At 46.0% G+C, this 16,156-nt stretch overlaps 1 protein-coding gene across 2 annotated transcripts; it reads left to right on the top strand.

Annotated features, from left to right (window-relative positions):
- The first annotated feature begins 1,077 nt into the window (after positions 1 to 1,077).
- On the top strand, positions 1,078 to 14,816 carry GLE1 (GLE1 RNA export mediator). 2 transcript variants are annotated; one of them, XM_035114014.2, is made up of 16 exons: positions 1,078 to 1,212; positions 1,577 to 1,780; positions 3,374 to 3,460; positions 5,886 to 6,034; positions 7,130 to 7,190; positions 7,744 to 7,995; positions 8,464 to 8,695; positions 8,975 to 9,087; positions 9,359 to 9,428; positions 10,005 to 10,147; positions 11,514 to 11,704; positions 11,939 to 12,068; positions 12,318 to 12,422; positions 12,662 to 12,744; positions 13,179 to 13,242; positions 13,890 to 14,816. In XM_035114014.2, the coding sequence occupies exons 1-16, from the start codon at positions 1,111 to 1,113 to the stop codon at positions 13,956 to 13,958; spliced, it is 2,055 nt and encodes a 684-aa protein (XP_034969905.1). In that variant the 5' UTR covers positions 1,078 to 1,110; the 3' UTR covers positions 13,959 to 14,816. The 2 variants fall into 2 exon arrangements, with proteins under 2 accessions (XP_034969905.1, XP_034969906.1); XM_035114015.2 differs by having other exon boundaries at positions 1,095 to 1,212; positions 3,374 to 3,489.
- The last annotated feature ends 1,340 nt before the right edge of the window (positions 14,817 to 16,156 follow it).

Here is a 16,156-nt window from a genome sequence, read left to right as displayed (position 1 = left end):
AACGCCGTTTACCTTCCCGCCTATTTATCTACTTGCACTTTGATGTGGGAGCTCACTCCGTCGCAGGGATTCGAACCACCAACTTTCTGATCAGCAAGTCCTAGACTCTGTGGTTTTTAACCCACAGCGCCACCTGGGTCCCTATATCTTAATATATCCCCATCCATTTCCATATCTCTATAAACTCCTATGAATCGAGATATATCATGACATGGCGGTATAATTCATAATATATATCTTGATCTATGTATATAAATTCCAATTTCTCAATATATCTGTATGTTTCAACACAGGCCGGATCTCAAATAATAAAACTATAATATATATATAGAAATAAACATTCATCTATTTTTCCCCTCATTAAAAAACCCATCCCCAATCCCCTGTCGGCCCGGCTGTCAATCGTGAGCTTCCTGTCCGTTCATTGGCCAGCGCAGCTGTCACTCAGCATCGGGCGCGGCCTTGCCGGCCAGGGAAATCTTTCCGCCTCGCTAATAGGCCAAACGAGGGATGACAGAGGACGAGATGATTGGACAGTGTTCTCGAAGCTACGAACATGAGTTTGACCAAACTGCGGGGGGCAGTGCAAGACAGGAGTGCCTGGCCTTCTATGGTCCATGGGGTCACGACGAGTCGGACACGACTAAACGACTAAACAACAATAGGCCAAACAGACTGTCACTCAGCGTCGGGTGGGGCCTCCCCGGCGCGGGAAAGCAGTCCGCCCGGCTCATTGGCCAAGCCAATGTCACTCAGCGTCGGGCGGGGCCTCGCCGGCGAGGGAAAGCACTCCAGCCCGCTCATAAGGCTGAACGGCCTGTCGTTCAACGCCTCACCTTCCCGCTACTGACGACAAGCCTCCCGCCCGCTCATAAGCGAAACGGACTGTCACTCAATCTCGTGCGGGGCCTCGTCGGACGAGGGAAAGCCTCCACGCCCGTTCATAGGCCGAACGGCCTGTCATTCAACGCTTGCCAAACAAGCATCCCGCCCGTTCATAGGCCACTTGGCCCGTCACTCAGCATTCGGGCAGAAGCTTCCGCCCTGCACCGGAAGCGGCGTCCCGGTTGCCACGGAGACGCGGCCTAGTCGTGATTTTTTTCCGACGGCATGGGCTCGGAGCGGCTCCGCGGGCCGGCTGTGGAGGCGCTGCGGGCCAGCGGCAAAGGGCGGCTCCGCTACTTCCCGCACTGGAGCGCCGAGCAGGGGCAGGTAGGAGAAAGCCGCCCCTTTGTTGGCTTATATTATTATTATTAAAGACACTCACCTTGTTGGTTTCTATTAGTTGTTGTTGTTATTGACAGTCATCAAGCAGCTTGTTGGTTTTTATTATTATTACTACTACTACTATTATTATTATTATTAAAAACACCTTGTTGGTTTCTATTATTATTATTGGCACTCATCAAGGAGGTTGTTGGTTTCTATTATTATTATTATTATTATTATTGACAGTCATCAAGCAGTTTTTTGGTTTCTATTATTATTACTATTATTATTATTAAAGACAACGAAGAGCTTGCTTATTCTTATCCTTATTATTGCTGATTCCCACACGCCACCTTGTCGCCTCCAGGAAATCTTGGAGGGCTATCGATCGCCCCCGGAGCTGTCTCCCCACGCTGGATGGGTCCTTGGAAGAATTGCCCCATTGCCTCGCGAGGAGATGCCGGAGGGATCAGCGCCTGGCGAAGCCGCCCTTCCCAAAGCTGCGCCCGCGCTCCCTGTTTCACCGTGCGGAGTGACCGCCCCCCATGCGGAAGCGCCGAGCGTCACGCAGGTAACTCACTCTGGCTCTGTGGGATTGAGTTTGGCCTTCCTGCCCTCCCCTTTTCTCCTCTCTTCTCCTTCTTTCCTATACTACCCTACCCTATCCTTCTGTCCTATCCTCTCCTCCTATCCTCTCCTTGTCTTGTATCCTATCCTTCTGTCCTATAGAAAGAAAGGACAGAAGGATAGGATAGGAGACAAGAAGAGGATAGGGCAGAAGGATAGGATAGAATAGGAAACAAGGATATTGTATCCTGTCTTCCTATTCTATCCTTGTTTCCTATTGTTTCCTATTGTTTCCTATCCTATTCTTCTGCCTTATCCTCCTTGTCTCCTATCTTATCCTTCTGTCCTGTCCTATCCTATCCTTGTCTTGTATCCTATCCTCCTATCCTATCCTTGTTTCCTATCCTATCCTTCTGTCCTATCCTCCTATCCTATCCTCTCCTCTCCTCTCCCTATCTCCTATCCTATCCTTCTGTCCTATTGTATCCTATCCTTGTTTCCTATCATATCCTATCCTTCTATCCTGCTATCCTATCATTGTCTTGTCTTGTATCCTCTCCTCTCCTCTCCTTATCTCCTATCCTATCCTTCTGTCCTATTGTATCCTATCCTTGTTTCCTATCATATCCTATCCTTCTATCCTCCTATCCTAACCTTGTCTTGTCTTGTATCCTATCCTCCTATCCTAACCTTGTCTCCTACTCTATCCTTGTCTCCTATCCTTGTTTCCTATCCTATCCTTCTGTCCTATCCTCCTATCCTATCCTTATCTCTTATCCTATACTTCTGTCCTATTGTATCCTATCCTTGTTTCCTATCATATCCTATCCTTCTATCCTCCTATCCTATCCTTGTCTTCTATCCTTGTCTCCTATCCTACCCTATCCTATCCTTCTGTCCTATCCTATCCTATCCTCCTATCCTCTCCTTGTCTTGTATCCTATCCTTCTGTCCTATAGAAGGAAAGAAGGATAGGATAAGAGACAAGAAGAGGATAGGGCAGAAGGATAGGATAGAATAGGAAACAAGGATATCGTATCCTGTCTTCCTATTCTATCCTTGTTTCGTATCCTATCCTTCTGCCCTATCCTCCTCTCCTTGTCTCCTATCCTATCCTCCTATCCTATCCTATCCTCCTATCCTATCCTTGTCTCCTACTCTATCATTGTCTCCTATCCTTGTCTCCTACTCTATCATTGTCTCCTATCCTTGTTTCCTATCCTATCCTTCTGTCCTATCCTCCTATCCTATCCTTGTCTCCTATCCTTGTTTCCTATCCTACCCTACCCTATCCTTCTGTCCTATCCTTCTATCCTATCGTATCCTATCCTCCTATCCTATCCTTGTCTCCTATCCTATCCTATTCTTCTGTTCTGTCATATCCTATCCTTTTCTCCTATCCTATCTTACCGTTAATCGGACAACGGGAAAACAGTTACATCCCTTGCCCGTATCCTGTATATAAATATGACATAAATACCATATTAAGGTGTATTGTGACTCGAAAACGGTGGATACCACCCGCCGGCGACCCCTTTCCCGTTTCCTTCCGAGTTCTGTCTCTCCTCACCCGATCCCTCTTTTTCCTGCCCCGCAGTGCCGCGAGAAGCGGAGGGATCCGAAAGGCCCCGGGATCGAGGGCCTGCTGCGCTTGTACGAACGGATCCTGGCGGCGGAGGGCGAGGTGAGTGGGATCATCTCCAGATCTTTCTGGTGAGGAACATTTGAAGGACCTGGAGAGGTTGAGCTTGGAATGATGAGGGGAGGAAGGTAGGGAAGGAAGGAAATGAAAGAAGGAAGGGAGCGCTTGGTTGGCCGAGGCCATGACAGCCGGATCCGGGAATCCTCTCCGGGGAAACCGAGGATGAGGGGGGAAAGGGATATCCGGACCTTAAACGGGTTGGGAGGGACCCAAGGGTCATCCAGACCAACCCCCCTGTGAGGTGGGAAGGGGAGGGCAAGAAGGGAAGAAGGAAGGGAATGCAAAAAGGAAAGGAAGGAAGGAAACGAAAGAAGGAAAGGCAAAAGGAAGGGAAGGAAGGAAGAAAATGAAGGAAGGGAAGGGAAGAAGGAAGGAGAAGAAGTGAAGGAAGAAAAGGTAAGAAGGAAGGGAAGGGCGGGGAAGAAAAGGAAAGGAAGGGAAGAAGGAAGGGAAGGAACGGAAGAAGGAAAGACAAAAAGAAAGGGAAGGAAGGAAAAGGAAGAGGGAAGGGAAGAAGGAAGGGAAGGCAGGGGAAGAAAAGGAAAGGAAGGAAGGGAATGAAAGGAGGGAAGGAAGAGAAGGAAGGGAAGAAGGAAAGGCAAAAAGAAAGGGAAAGGAGGAAGGAAATGAAGGAAGGGAAGAAGGAAGAAAAAGAAGCAAAGCAGGAAGGAAAGGCAAGAAGGAAGCGAAGGGAAGGGAGGGGAAGAAACAGAAATGAAAGGGAAGGGAAGGGAAAGGAAAGGAAGGGAAGAAGGGAAGGCAAAAAGAAAGGGAGGGAAGGAAGGAAATGAAAGAGGGAAGGAAGGGAAGAAGGAAGGGAAGGGAAGAAGGAAGGAAGGGAAGAAGGGAAGGCAGAAATAAAGGGAAGGAAGGAAATGAAAGAAGGAAAGGCAAAAGGAAGGGAAGGAAGGAAATGAAAGAAGGGAAGGGAAGAAGGAAGGAAAAGAAGGGAAGGCAAAAAAGAAAGGGAAGGAAGAAAGGGAATGAAAAAAGGAAGGGAAGGAAGGAAGAAAAGGCAAGAAGGAAGCAAAGGGAAGGGAGGGGAAGAAAAGGAAAGGAAGGAAGGGAATGAAAGAAGGAAGAGAAGGAAGGGGAGAAGGAAAGGCAAAAAGAAAGGGAAGGAAGGAAATGAAAGAAGGGAAGGGAAGAAGGAAGGAAAAGAAGGGAAGGCAAAAAAGAAAGGGAAGGAAGAAAGGGAATGAAAAAAGGAAGGGAAGGAAGGAAGCAGGGGCGTACCCAGGATCAAAACTGGGTGGCAAGGGGCAGGGCCAAGGCACAGGAGGGGATGGGGCAAGGAGTGGGGCCAAGGCGCGGGATAAAAAATATTTGAGAGGGCTTCCCTCTCCCCCAAAGTTGATGGGCATCGCCATCCAAATGAAGTGCAAGCACTGCGTCTTGTGGTCGATTGTGCGGGGTGGGGCTTACCTCCCCCCCCCCAATATTTTATTGAAGTTGGCACCTGGAGTGGTACAGTCCTGGGGAAGGTGGAGGGCGGCGACATTTTAGCGCTCGATTTTGCGGCAAAAATAAAGTGGGCCACATACTAGAGGAGGGGAGGGGTGGGGGCAAGGAAGGCGCAGGTAAAGCAGCGGGGAAGAGGAGGCTCATTCAATAAGGCTCATCTTTACGGAAGGAGGGGAGAAGAAAAAGACCCTCCCTCCCTTCCTGCTTCGTGATCTCGAAGGAATCGCCCCTTCCTCGCTGTTGATTTTTGTTCTTTTTGGTTCCAAAGGACACTCTAAGGAAAGTCACGGGGGGCAGCCCCGTGGCTCGGCGGGGCTGCCTGGGACGAGCAGAGGGTGGGCTGCCTGAGGCAAAGGATGAGATTCTGCTCGGCCCACTAAGAGCGGTCTTCAAGTGTTTTTCTGCAGCCTCTGAGGAAAAGCAGGTGTGCTAAAGGGCTCGCTGGGGAGGCCGGAGGCCGGTCCACGCAACTTGGCGTCGCCTCAGCACCTTGCTGCCTCTGCCTCTGCCCACCAGCACCGCCGGCAGCGCCGCTCTCGCCCACGGCTGCGCGGCCCTGCTTCTAGGGGGGCAGCTGCCCCCCTGCCCCCCCCGGGTACGCCCATGGAAGGAAGGAAGGAAGGAAGGAAGGAAGGAAGGAAGGAAGGAAGGAAGGAAATGAAAGAAGGAAGGGAAGGGAAGAAGGAAGGGAAGAAGGGAAGGAAAAAATGAAGGGAAGGAAAACATTTCCAGGTCTTCCTTGAGGGTCGTCCTCAAAACATCTCCATATCTTCCTCGTGAGGAACATTTGAAGGACCTGGAGAAGTTGAGCCATCTTCAAAACATCTCCAGGTCTTCCTTGGTGAGGAATGTTTGAAGGACCTGGAGAGGTTGAGCCGAGATCTACCTCCAGGTCCTTCCAAAACATGGCCGCCCCACCCTCCCCCTTTACCCTGCCCTCTAGGAGGAGCTGGAACGCCGCCTGGAGTTGCAGGATCGGGCCGGCCGGGCGGCTTGGGGCGAATCCTGGGAACTGCTGAAGCGCTTTGACGAGTTGAGGGAGCTGAAGTACCACCAGGAATGGCAGCAACTGCGGCAGGAAGTGGAGAAGAGGTGAGAGGAAGTCCCTTTTCCAGTAGCACCTTAGAGACCAACTAATCTTTAATCTTATTTATTTATTTATTTATTTAATAATAATAATAATAATAATAATAATAATAATAATAATAATTTATTGAAGAAGAATCTTATTTATTATTATTAATATTCTCCTGGCGTACTCTGGTCCAAGGGGGCACGAAGAGACAGATACAATTAACGACTAAACATCATCATTATCATCATCATCATAATTATTATTATTTTGTTGTTCTTAACGACTAAACAACAACTACAACAACATGTTGTTGTTGTTGTTGTTGTTGTTGTTGTTGTTGTTCGCTGGCCCAATGAAAGTCTCTTTATATCAGAAGGAGAAAAATAATTTTAAAATCAAATCTCTTTTCAGTGGCATATATATATATATATATATATATATATATATATATATATATATATATATATATATATATGATGGTCACTATCTTCACTATCAAAAATTATTATTATTATCATTATTAATATTATTACAGCTACCACTACTATATTGTTTATTATTATTATTTTATTTTATTGTTGTTTTGTTGCTGTTGCTATTAGTATTATTATTATTTGCTGGCCCAATGAAAGTCTCTATATCAGAACCAGAGAAATAATTTATCTGGCGAAACGTTGATTTAAATGTTTATGTCAAAACGTTCATTTAAACGTTGATTTCAATATTTAGCCGGTTGAAATGCTGCATTAAAGGTTTATTTGAATATTTTTTCAAACATTTATTTAAATGTTTAGTAGTTTCAATGTTTCTTTAAATGTTTAGGCAAAACGTTTTTTAAAAAACAAAACAAACGTTTATTTCAATATTTAGCCGGTTGAAATACTCCTTTTGAGGTTTATTTCAATATTTATTTGGCGAAACGTTGATTTAAATGTTTATATGAATGTTTCAATGGTTTCAATATTTCTTTAAACGTTTAGTCAAAATATTCATTTAAACGTTTATTTCAATATGCGTTGATCTGCCGAGAATTTTTTTATGAAAAGATTTGTATCGAGGCCTTGTTTGGGGAAAAAAATTATAATATTTTGATCTTTCCCATTGCTTCCCAGCTCCAAAGAAGCCCAGGGCCAGCAGGAGAAGCTCAAAGAGGAGCACCAGCTCCGGGCAAAGGTTTGGCTCGGGCTCTGGGTTCGAAGGGAGGAAGGGGAAGCTCTTGAACTGGGCTGCTGGGCAACTCCTGAGATCTTTGCCCTCCCGGGACGGTTTCTGAGAGCCAAGATCCCCGCTTTCCAGCGGGGTGGGCAAATCCTGGCCCCGCCTCTGCCTCCCTGGTCCCCTCCTCTCCCTCCCTGACTCTGCCTCTCCCTCCCCGCCTCTGCCTCTCCCTCCCTGACTCCTCCTCTCCCTCCCCGACTCCACCTCTCCCTCCCTGGCCCCACCTCTCCCTCCCAACTCCGCCTCTCCCTCCCTGACTCCGCCTCTCCCTCCTTGACCCTGCCTCTCCCTCCCTGACTCCGCCTCTCCCTCCCCGCCCCACCTCTCCCTCCCCGACTCCTCCTCTCCCTCCCCGACTCCGCCTCTCCCTCCCCTACTCCTCCTCTCCCTCCCTGACCCCACCTCTCCCTCCCTGGCCCTGCCTCTCCCCGACTCCGCCTCTTCCCTGACTCCTCTCCCTCCCCGACCCCGCCTCTCCCTCCCTGACTCTGCCTCTCTCCCCCCAAAGCTCCTGAGCCGGAAGCTGCGCGAGGCGGAGCAGCGGCGCCTCCGCCAGGAAGAGGTGGAGTCCCAGCGTCGGGAAGAGGGCCAGGGGCGGCTCCGGCACCTGTACGCCGTCCAGGAAGAACTCCTACAGATCAACCAGAGCCTCGGCGCCGACTGCCGGCAACCTGGCCTCCCCGCCAACTTGGCCGGCTATGCCAACCGCGGCAACCAGATCTGCGGGGAGGTCTCGGCCCTGGTGCGGCTGGCCAGCGAGGTGAGGGCACCACCGACGGGAACTTCCTTTCCTTCCTTTTCTCTCTCTCTTTTCCCCCTCTCTCTCCTTCCTTCCTTCCTTCCTTCCTTCCTTCCTTCCTTCCTTCCTTCCTTCCTTCCTTCCTTCTCTCTCATTCTCTCTCCCCTTCCTTCCTTCCTCCCTTCCTCCCTTCCTTCCTTCCTTTTCTCTCTCTCTCTCTCTCTTTCTCTTCCCCCTTCCTTCTTTCCATCTTGCCTTCCTTCTCTTCCTCCTTTCCCTTCCCTTCCTTCTTTCATTTCCTTCCTTTTTGCCTTTCCTTCTTCCCTTCCTTCCTTTCCTTCCTTCCCTTTGTCCCTTCCCTCCCCTTCTTGTCCTTCCTTCTTCCCTTCTTGTCCTTCCTTCTTCCCTTCTTGTCCTTCCTCCCTTGCAGGGAGTTGGTCTGGATGACCCTCAGGCCCCATCCAACCCCCTCCTCCTTGCTTTCCCCAGAGAGGATTCCCGGATCCGGCCGATGTGGCCGCGGCTGACCAAGCGCTCCTGGAAATGCGGAGCCTCGTTTCCAGGTTGCAGGAAGAGCTCTCGCTCGCCGCAGAACAGAGGAAGCGTCAGGAGGAAGTGGCGGCGGTGGCGGCCCAGGCGGAGAAGGAAAAAAACGAGAAAATGCCCAGCCAGAAGCCAGAAAAAGCCCCCATCCCGGATTCCGGAAAGGCCCGGAGAAATGGTGTGTTCTCACCCGAGAGTGAAATTAATATCCATTCATTTTTCTACATTCCATTTGTGGTTGTGCTGGAATTATTATTATTATTATTATTATTATTATATTTATTTTTCTACATTCTGTTTGTGGTTGTGATGGAATTCTTATTCTTATTATTTTATTTATTATTATTTATTATTTTATACTGGGAATTATTTCTAATTAACCCCCTGTTTCGGACACCGATGTATCTGTCGTCCTTGGAATTATTATTATTATTATTTAAATGCAATCAATCCTCAGGGCTCCAGGCGAAGCCCGACGAAAAGACCCTCCAGTGGTACCAGCAGCTTCAGCACCAGTTGGACCAGTGCGTGGTTTCCTTTGGTTGCCTGACCAATAGCAAAGACAGCCAGGTAGCGTCCCCTGCAACCTTTAGGAGCCCCCGGATCACCAGGCGATTTCCCCCGGATCCTTGGACTATTCCCTGAATCTCTGTACGATTCCCCAGATTTCTGTATGAGTCCCTGGATCCTTTTCCCGCAGCTCCCCCGCGGAACTCACCATGGCCCCCGTCCCAGAAGTGGGGCTTCCCGAATTGCGGGCACGGGTTGGTTTTTTTAGGGGGAGTGTGTGTTTCCTGGGCGGGAAAATCCCAAAATGCTGATGATCCTTTCCATCTTCCAGGAGAAGAAAATAAAGATGGATCTACAGAAAGCCGTCACCACCCCTGTCAGTCAAATCTCGACCAGAGCAGGTCAGAGAGGGGGTGTTTCCTTTCCGACTTCCCAATTTTTCCTCCGATTCCTCCTTCCTTAATCCCTTTCTGATTTCCCAATCTTTTCCTCCAATTCCTCCTCCCTTAATCCCCTTTTCCGACTTCCCATTTTTTCCTCTGCTATCTCTTCCTTTAATCCCCTTTTCCGATCACCCCATTTTCCCTCCGCTTCCACCTCCCTTTTCCTATTTCCCATTTTTTTCTCCACTTTTGCCTCCCTTTTCCAACTTCCCAATTTTTCCTCCACTTCCTCCCTTAATCCCCTTTTCCGACTTCCCAATTTTTCCTCTGCTTCCACCTCCCTTTGCCAATTTCCCATTTTTCCTCCGCTTTCACCTTTTCCTGACTTCCCAATTTTTCCTCCTCCCTTTTCTAACTTTCTAATGCTTCCTCCTTCTTTAATCCCCTTTTCTGATTTCCAATTTTTTCCTCTGCTTCCTTCTCCCTCAATCCCCTCTTCCGACTTCCCAATTTCCCCCTGTGCTTCCTCCTCCCTTCCTCCCCCTTTCATTCCTTCATTCGTTCCCAATTTTTTTCCTCCGCTTTTCCTTCCAGGATCCCAGCTGAAGGAGATATTTGACAAAATCAACGCTCTCCTCTCTGGAAAACCCGTCCGATCGGGAGGTCAGAGCGTATCCGTCGCTCTGCATCCCGAAGGCCTCAACTTTGCCTATTACAAACTAGCGGAAAAATTTGTGGTGAGTATTTGGGAATATTCCAATACCCAAATTTGCAGAATTCTGCCTGTTTACAAGGATAAAAAGCTGACAAAAGCCAAATTTTCAATTAAATTAATGTACGTTCAATGCAGTGCAGTGCAATGCAATGCAAAATGAGATGGAATTAAATTAAATCAAAGGACATTCATTGCAGTGCAATGCAATGCAATGCAAAATGAGAAGAAATTCATTAAGTTAAAGGACATTCAATGCAGTGCAATTCAGTAGAATGAAAAATGAGATGAAATTCAATTAAGCTAGGGGATATTCAATGCAGTGCAGTGTAAAATGAGATGAAATTCAATTAAAGGACATAATAATAATAATAATAATAATAATAATAATAATAATAATAATTTATTATTTATACCCCGCCCATCTGGCCGGGTTCCCCCAGCCACTCTGGGCGGCTTCCAACAAAACAGAAATTCTAAAATACAGAAATCCATCAAACATTAAAATACAGAAATCCATCAAACATTAAAAGCTTCCCTAAACAGGGCTGCCTTGAGATGCCTTCTAAAGGTCTGGTAATTGTTGTTCTCTTTGACCTCTAGTGGGAGGGCATTCCACAGGGTGGGTGCCACTACCGAGAAGGCCCTCTGCCTGGTTCCCTGTAACTTGGCTTATCGTAGTGAGGGAACCGCCAGAAGGCCCTCGGCGCTGGACCTCAGTGTCCGGGCAGAACGATGGGGGTGGAGACGCTCCTTCAGGTATACCGGACCGAGGCCGTTTAGGGCTTTAAAGGTCAACACCAACACTTTGAATTGTGCTCGGAAACGTACTGGGAGCCAATGTAGGTCTTTCAGGACCGGTGTTATGTGGTCTCGGCGGCAATGTAATGCAGTGGGGGGGAAATGAGATGAAATTCAATTGAATCAAGGAAAGTTCAGCGCAGTGCAGCGTAAAATGAGATGGAATGAAAATAAATTACAGGACGTGCAGTGCAGTGCAATATGAGATGAAATTCAATTAAGCTAAAGGACATTCAATTCAGTGCAGTGAAAAATGAGATGAAATTCAATTAAATTAAGGGACGTTCAGTGCGGTACAGTGGAGCGCAAAATGAGATGGAATGAAAATAAATTAAAGAACATTCGGTGCAGCACAGCGAAAACGAGATGAAATTCAATTAAGTAAAAGGGCTTTCAATGCAGTGCAATGCAAATTAAATTAAAGGACATGTAATGCAATGCAGTGCAAAAGGAGACAAAAGGAAATCAAAATACATTTCGTGCAATGCAGTGCAATGAAAAAGGAGATGCAACAAACCATTTTTATGGGGAAATCCTGAAGGATGTGAACCCTGGGTTTTTGTTGTTGATGATTTTGGTTTTTTTTGCAGAAACAAGGAGAGGAAGAGGTGGCTTCCCACCACGAGGCGGCCTTCCCCATTGCCGTGGTGGCGTCCGGGATCTGGGAGCTCCACCCCAAGGTGGGCGACTTCCTGCTGGCCCACCTCCACAGGAAGTGCCCCTACGCTGTTCCTGTCCGCCCGGCGCTCCAGGAAGGGGCATCCCCGGAGGATTACCGGAGGTGATTATTCAGAAACGGGGGCGGGGCAAATTGGATGGATGGAGGGATGGATGGATTAATGGATTGATGGATATATATATAGATTGATTGATGGGTGGATGGGTGGATATATAGATGGATGGATGGATGGATGGATATATAGAAGGATGGATGGATTGATTCATTGATTGATTCATTGGTGGATTGATTGATTGATGGATGGATGGATTTAACTTCTCCCCTTCTGGCCCACAGGCTCCTGGGCTATCAGGCGCATGATTCGAAACTGGAGGCTCAGGACAACTTCCTGAAGCGGATGTCTGGAATGATCCGGTTGTACGCCGCTATCCTTCAGCTCCGCTGGCCGTACGGTGACGGACAAGGGGTACGGATTCTGAAAACGGAGGTTGGGTCTCGGGATTGCGGGTTGGGCTAGATGACCCTGGGCTCCTTTCAATCGATTGGATTTAGATTTCAATCGATTGGATTGAAATCAAGTCTTACTGTCTAAAGCTTTGAATCGCAATTTCAATCGATTGGATTTCAATCAAGTCTTGCTGATTAGGGATTTGAATAGCGATTTAAATCCAATCAATTTTAATGGACTTCAATCAAGTCTTTATCCTTTTCCCAGAACCACCCGCACGGACTCAACCAGGCCTGGCGCTGGCTGGCCCAGATCCTGAACTTGGAGCCCCTGGCCGACGTGACGGCCACAGTCCTCTTCGATTTTCTGGAGGTAGGTCCCAGGTGTCCGGGCGGAGGGTTTATTATTATTATTGTTATTATTGTTGGTTTTATTTTATTGTTCTGTTTATTGTTCTTTTTATTATTGTTGTTTGTTGTTTTATTATTGTTTATTATTGTTTTTATTGTTTTTGTTACATTTGTTACATGTGTGTGTGTGTGTGTGTGTGTGTGTGTGTGTATATATGTGTGTGTGTGTGTGTTGTTGTTATTATTATTTGCCTCTTGCAGGTCTGTGGCAACGCTCTCATGAAAGTCTACCAGGCCCAATTTTGGAAGATGATCATCTTGATCAGAGAAGAGTATCTCCCAAGGTACTCGCCAATCACGTCTGTAATCAAAATTGGCCGTTTTCAATAAAAAGCAACGCAGATCCAGTTGTAATGGAAATTATTCCATTGCAAATCAGATTTACTGTCTAAATTTGCAATCTTTCCGCTGTTTGCAATAAGAAGCAATTGAGATACAGCTGCAATGGAAATGATTCCGTTGCAAATCAGATTTACTGTCAAAATTTACAATCTTTCCGCTGTCTGCAATAAGAAGCAACAGAGATATATTTGTAATTGATATTATTCCGTTGCAAGTCAGGATTACTGTCAAAATTTGCAATCTTTCCGCTGTTTGCAATAGGAAGCAATTGAGATACAGTTGCAATTGATATTATTCTGTTGCAAATTAGGTTTACTGTCAAAATTTGCATGCTTTCTGCTGTTTGCAATCCAAAGCTTCCTCTTGTTCCCTGCAGGATCGAAGCGATCACCGGCGCTGTGGAAATGGGCTCGTTCATCAGGCTGAAACAGTTTCTGGAGGTGAGGCCCTTTGCAAATCCCGCCCAAGCAACAGAGGTGCCCTCAGAATTTTTGCATGATTGCACCGTTCTCCCAATTTGCAGAATCCCCGGTGTTTGCCATCAAAAGCAAGAGAGATCCAGTTGCAATTTAAATTAGTCCTGCCCCTATTGCACATTGGGTAGATTATCAAAATTTGCAGATTTCCAACTGTTTGCAACAGAAAGAAACAGATTTTTCTGCCGTTTGAAAAAAAAAAAAGCAGCAACACATATCCATATTTTATGGGCTGTAAAACTATTGCAAATCTGGTGGATTCTCAAAAATTTGCAGATTTTCAACTGTTTGCAATAAAAAGAGATCCAGTTGCAATTGAAATTAGTCCTGCCCCTCTTGCAGATCGGGTGGGTTCTCAAAATTTGCAGAATCCCCACTGTTTGCAATAAAAAGCAAGAGATCTAGTTGCAATGGAAATTCCTCCTGCCCCTATTGCAAATTGGGTGGATTCTCAAAATTTGCAGATTTTCTACTGTTTGCAATTTAAAAAAGCAACACAGATCCATGTTTTATGGGCTGTAAACCACATTGGGATTTTTATTGGGAAGGTAAAAGCAGTAGGGAAATTAAATAATAATAATAATAATATTTTCATAATTTTCCTTTCTCAGGAATGCTTGCGGCGGAATGAGATCCCCCTCCCCAAGGGATTTCTGCCCCCATCCTTTTGGAGGTCGTGACCCTGCCCCCGGGTTTCCTGGGCCTTCCGGAATATTCCTGAGCCGTTGGCTGGAAAATATAGAAACCAACCCATAGCGCCCAAATCCAGAATCTGCTTTTTTCTGTACGGGATTTTCCCATTTCCACTACTCCTCCAAAAATTTGCATTCCTCGCCGCCAATCAGATCTGTGTTTGCAAATCGGAATTATTCTGTCCCCGTTACCAATCAGATCCCGAGTTTTCCAAATTTCCACCCTGCCGTCGAATTTGTCATTTTTTTTTCTGGGTGGGCGGATGACAAAATATGATTTTTCGCAGCTTTTCCTTGGAAATTTAATTGGGCATCCCATTTTCTCTGAACCTGGAGGGTTCCCTGATTCCCACCTTTGTCTTGTTTTTCCTTATGGAAGCAGGCCTTCCTGAATGTTCCTAGTTTTCTGAACTGTCCAAAATTTAATAGTTTTAATTTCAAATTTAATGTTAAATTTTAATATAAAAATTAATTTTAAATTTCATTTTTAAATTGAATAATTGAATAAATTGAATAATTTAAAAATGATTTCTAATTATAAATTTAATTTTCAAATTAATTTTAATTTTAAATTTAATTTTAAATTATAATTTTAATTAAATTAAAATTATTAAATTTTTGACGGTTCAGACATTTAGGACAAATCAGGAATTTTAATCTTTAAATTTAATAATTTTGATTTTTGTTTCTGACGTGATCTGACACGATGAGGTTTTCCACCATTCCCGATGTGAATCGTATCCTTCGGACTTGGAAAAAAATAATGGACCCCCCCCCCCCCATTTTTGGAGGATATTATTGGAATACGCCTAAGAACTGTTTGGAACATTAAAGTTGATTTTATTTAAATCCAATGTTTCTGGGGGGTGCCTGTTTTCAAAGCCAAGGAGGGGTTTCAAGGGGGATCCGGAAGGAGGGATTTCGAGTGGGTTCCGAAAGGAGGGATTTCGAGCGGGTTCTGGAAGGAGGGGTTTCAAGGGGGTTCCGGAAGAAGGCATTTCAAGGGGGTTCCAGAAGGAGGGGTTTTGAGCGGGTTCTGGAATGAGGAATTTCAAGGGGGTTTCAAGGGCGTTCCAGGTTTCAATGGGGTTCCGGAAGGAGGGATTTTGAGTGGGTTCTGGATTTTAAGGCAGATCTGGAAGGAGGGGTTTCAAGGGGGTTCTGGAAAGAGGGGTTTCAAAGGGGTGCCGGAAAGGGGTTTCAAGGGGGTTCCAGATTTCAAGGGGGTTCCGGAAGGAGAAATTTCAAGGGGATGCCGGAAAGAGGGGTTTCAAGCGGGTTCTGGAATGAGGGATTTCAATGGGGTTCTAGAAGGAGGGATTTCAAGGGGGTGCCGGAAAGAGGGGTTTTCAGCGGGTTCCGGATTTCAAGGGGGGGGGTCCCAGAAGGAGGGATTTCAAGCGGGTTCTGGAAGGAGGGATTTCAAGGGGGTGCTGGATTTAAAGTGGGCGTCTGGAAGGAGGGATTTCAATAGGGTTCCAGATTTCAAGGGGGGCCCAGAATGAGGGATTTCAAGGGGGTTCTAGAAGGGACTTCCTATTGCATCCCCTCCAATGTTTCTCCCATGAAAATAGGGATGTCCTATATTATTATTATTATTATTATTATTATTATTATTCCAATGTTTCTCCCATGAAAATAGAGGCATCCTTATTATTATTATTACTCTGTTGGAAGCCGCCCAGAGTAGCTGGGTAAACCCAGTCAGATGGGCGGGGTAAAAAGAATTAATTATTAGTATTAGTATTATTAAGTGGCTGGGGTATAAAGAATAAATTCTTATTATTCTGTTGGAATAATATGAAATAATATGGTAATAATATGAAGTAATAATAATAAGACTACTAATATGCAATAATAATAATAATAAGTAACTTCATATATCCTAGACAGCATCTTAAAAAGCAGAGACATCACCTTGCCGACAAAGGTCCGTATAGTTAAAGCTATGGTTTTCCCAGTAGTGATGTATGGAAGTGAGAGCTGGACCATAAAGAAGGCTGATCGCCGAGGAATTGATGCTTTTGAATTATGGTGCTGGAGAAGACTCTTGAGAGTTCCATGGACTGCAAGAAGATCAAACCTATCCATCCTGAAGGAAATCAGCCCTGAGTGCTCCCTGGAAGGACAGATCGTGAAGTTGAGGCTCCAATACTTTGGCCACCTCATGAGAAGAGAAGAATCGT

The sequence above is a fragment of the Zootoca vivipara genome, chromosome Z, assembly GCF_963506605.1.
Source record: "Zootoca vivipara chromosome Z, rZooViv1.1, whole genome shotgun sequence".
NCBI classification, from domain to species: domain Eukaryota; kingdom Metazoa; phylum Chordata; class Lepidosauria; order Squamata; family Lacertidae; genus Zootoca; species Zootoca vivipara.
The sequence above is the reverse complement of the archived record's forward strand: the minus strand, read 5'-3'. Positions and strand labels throughout refer to the sequence as shown.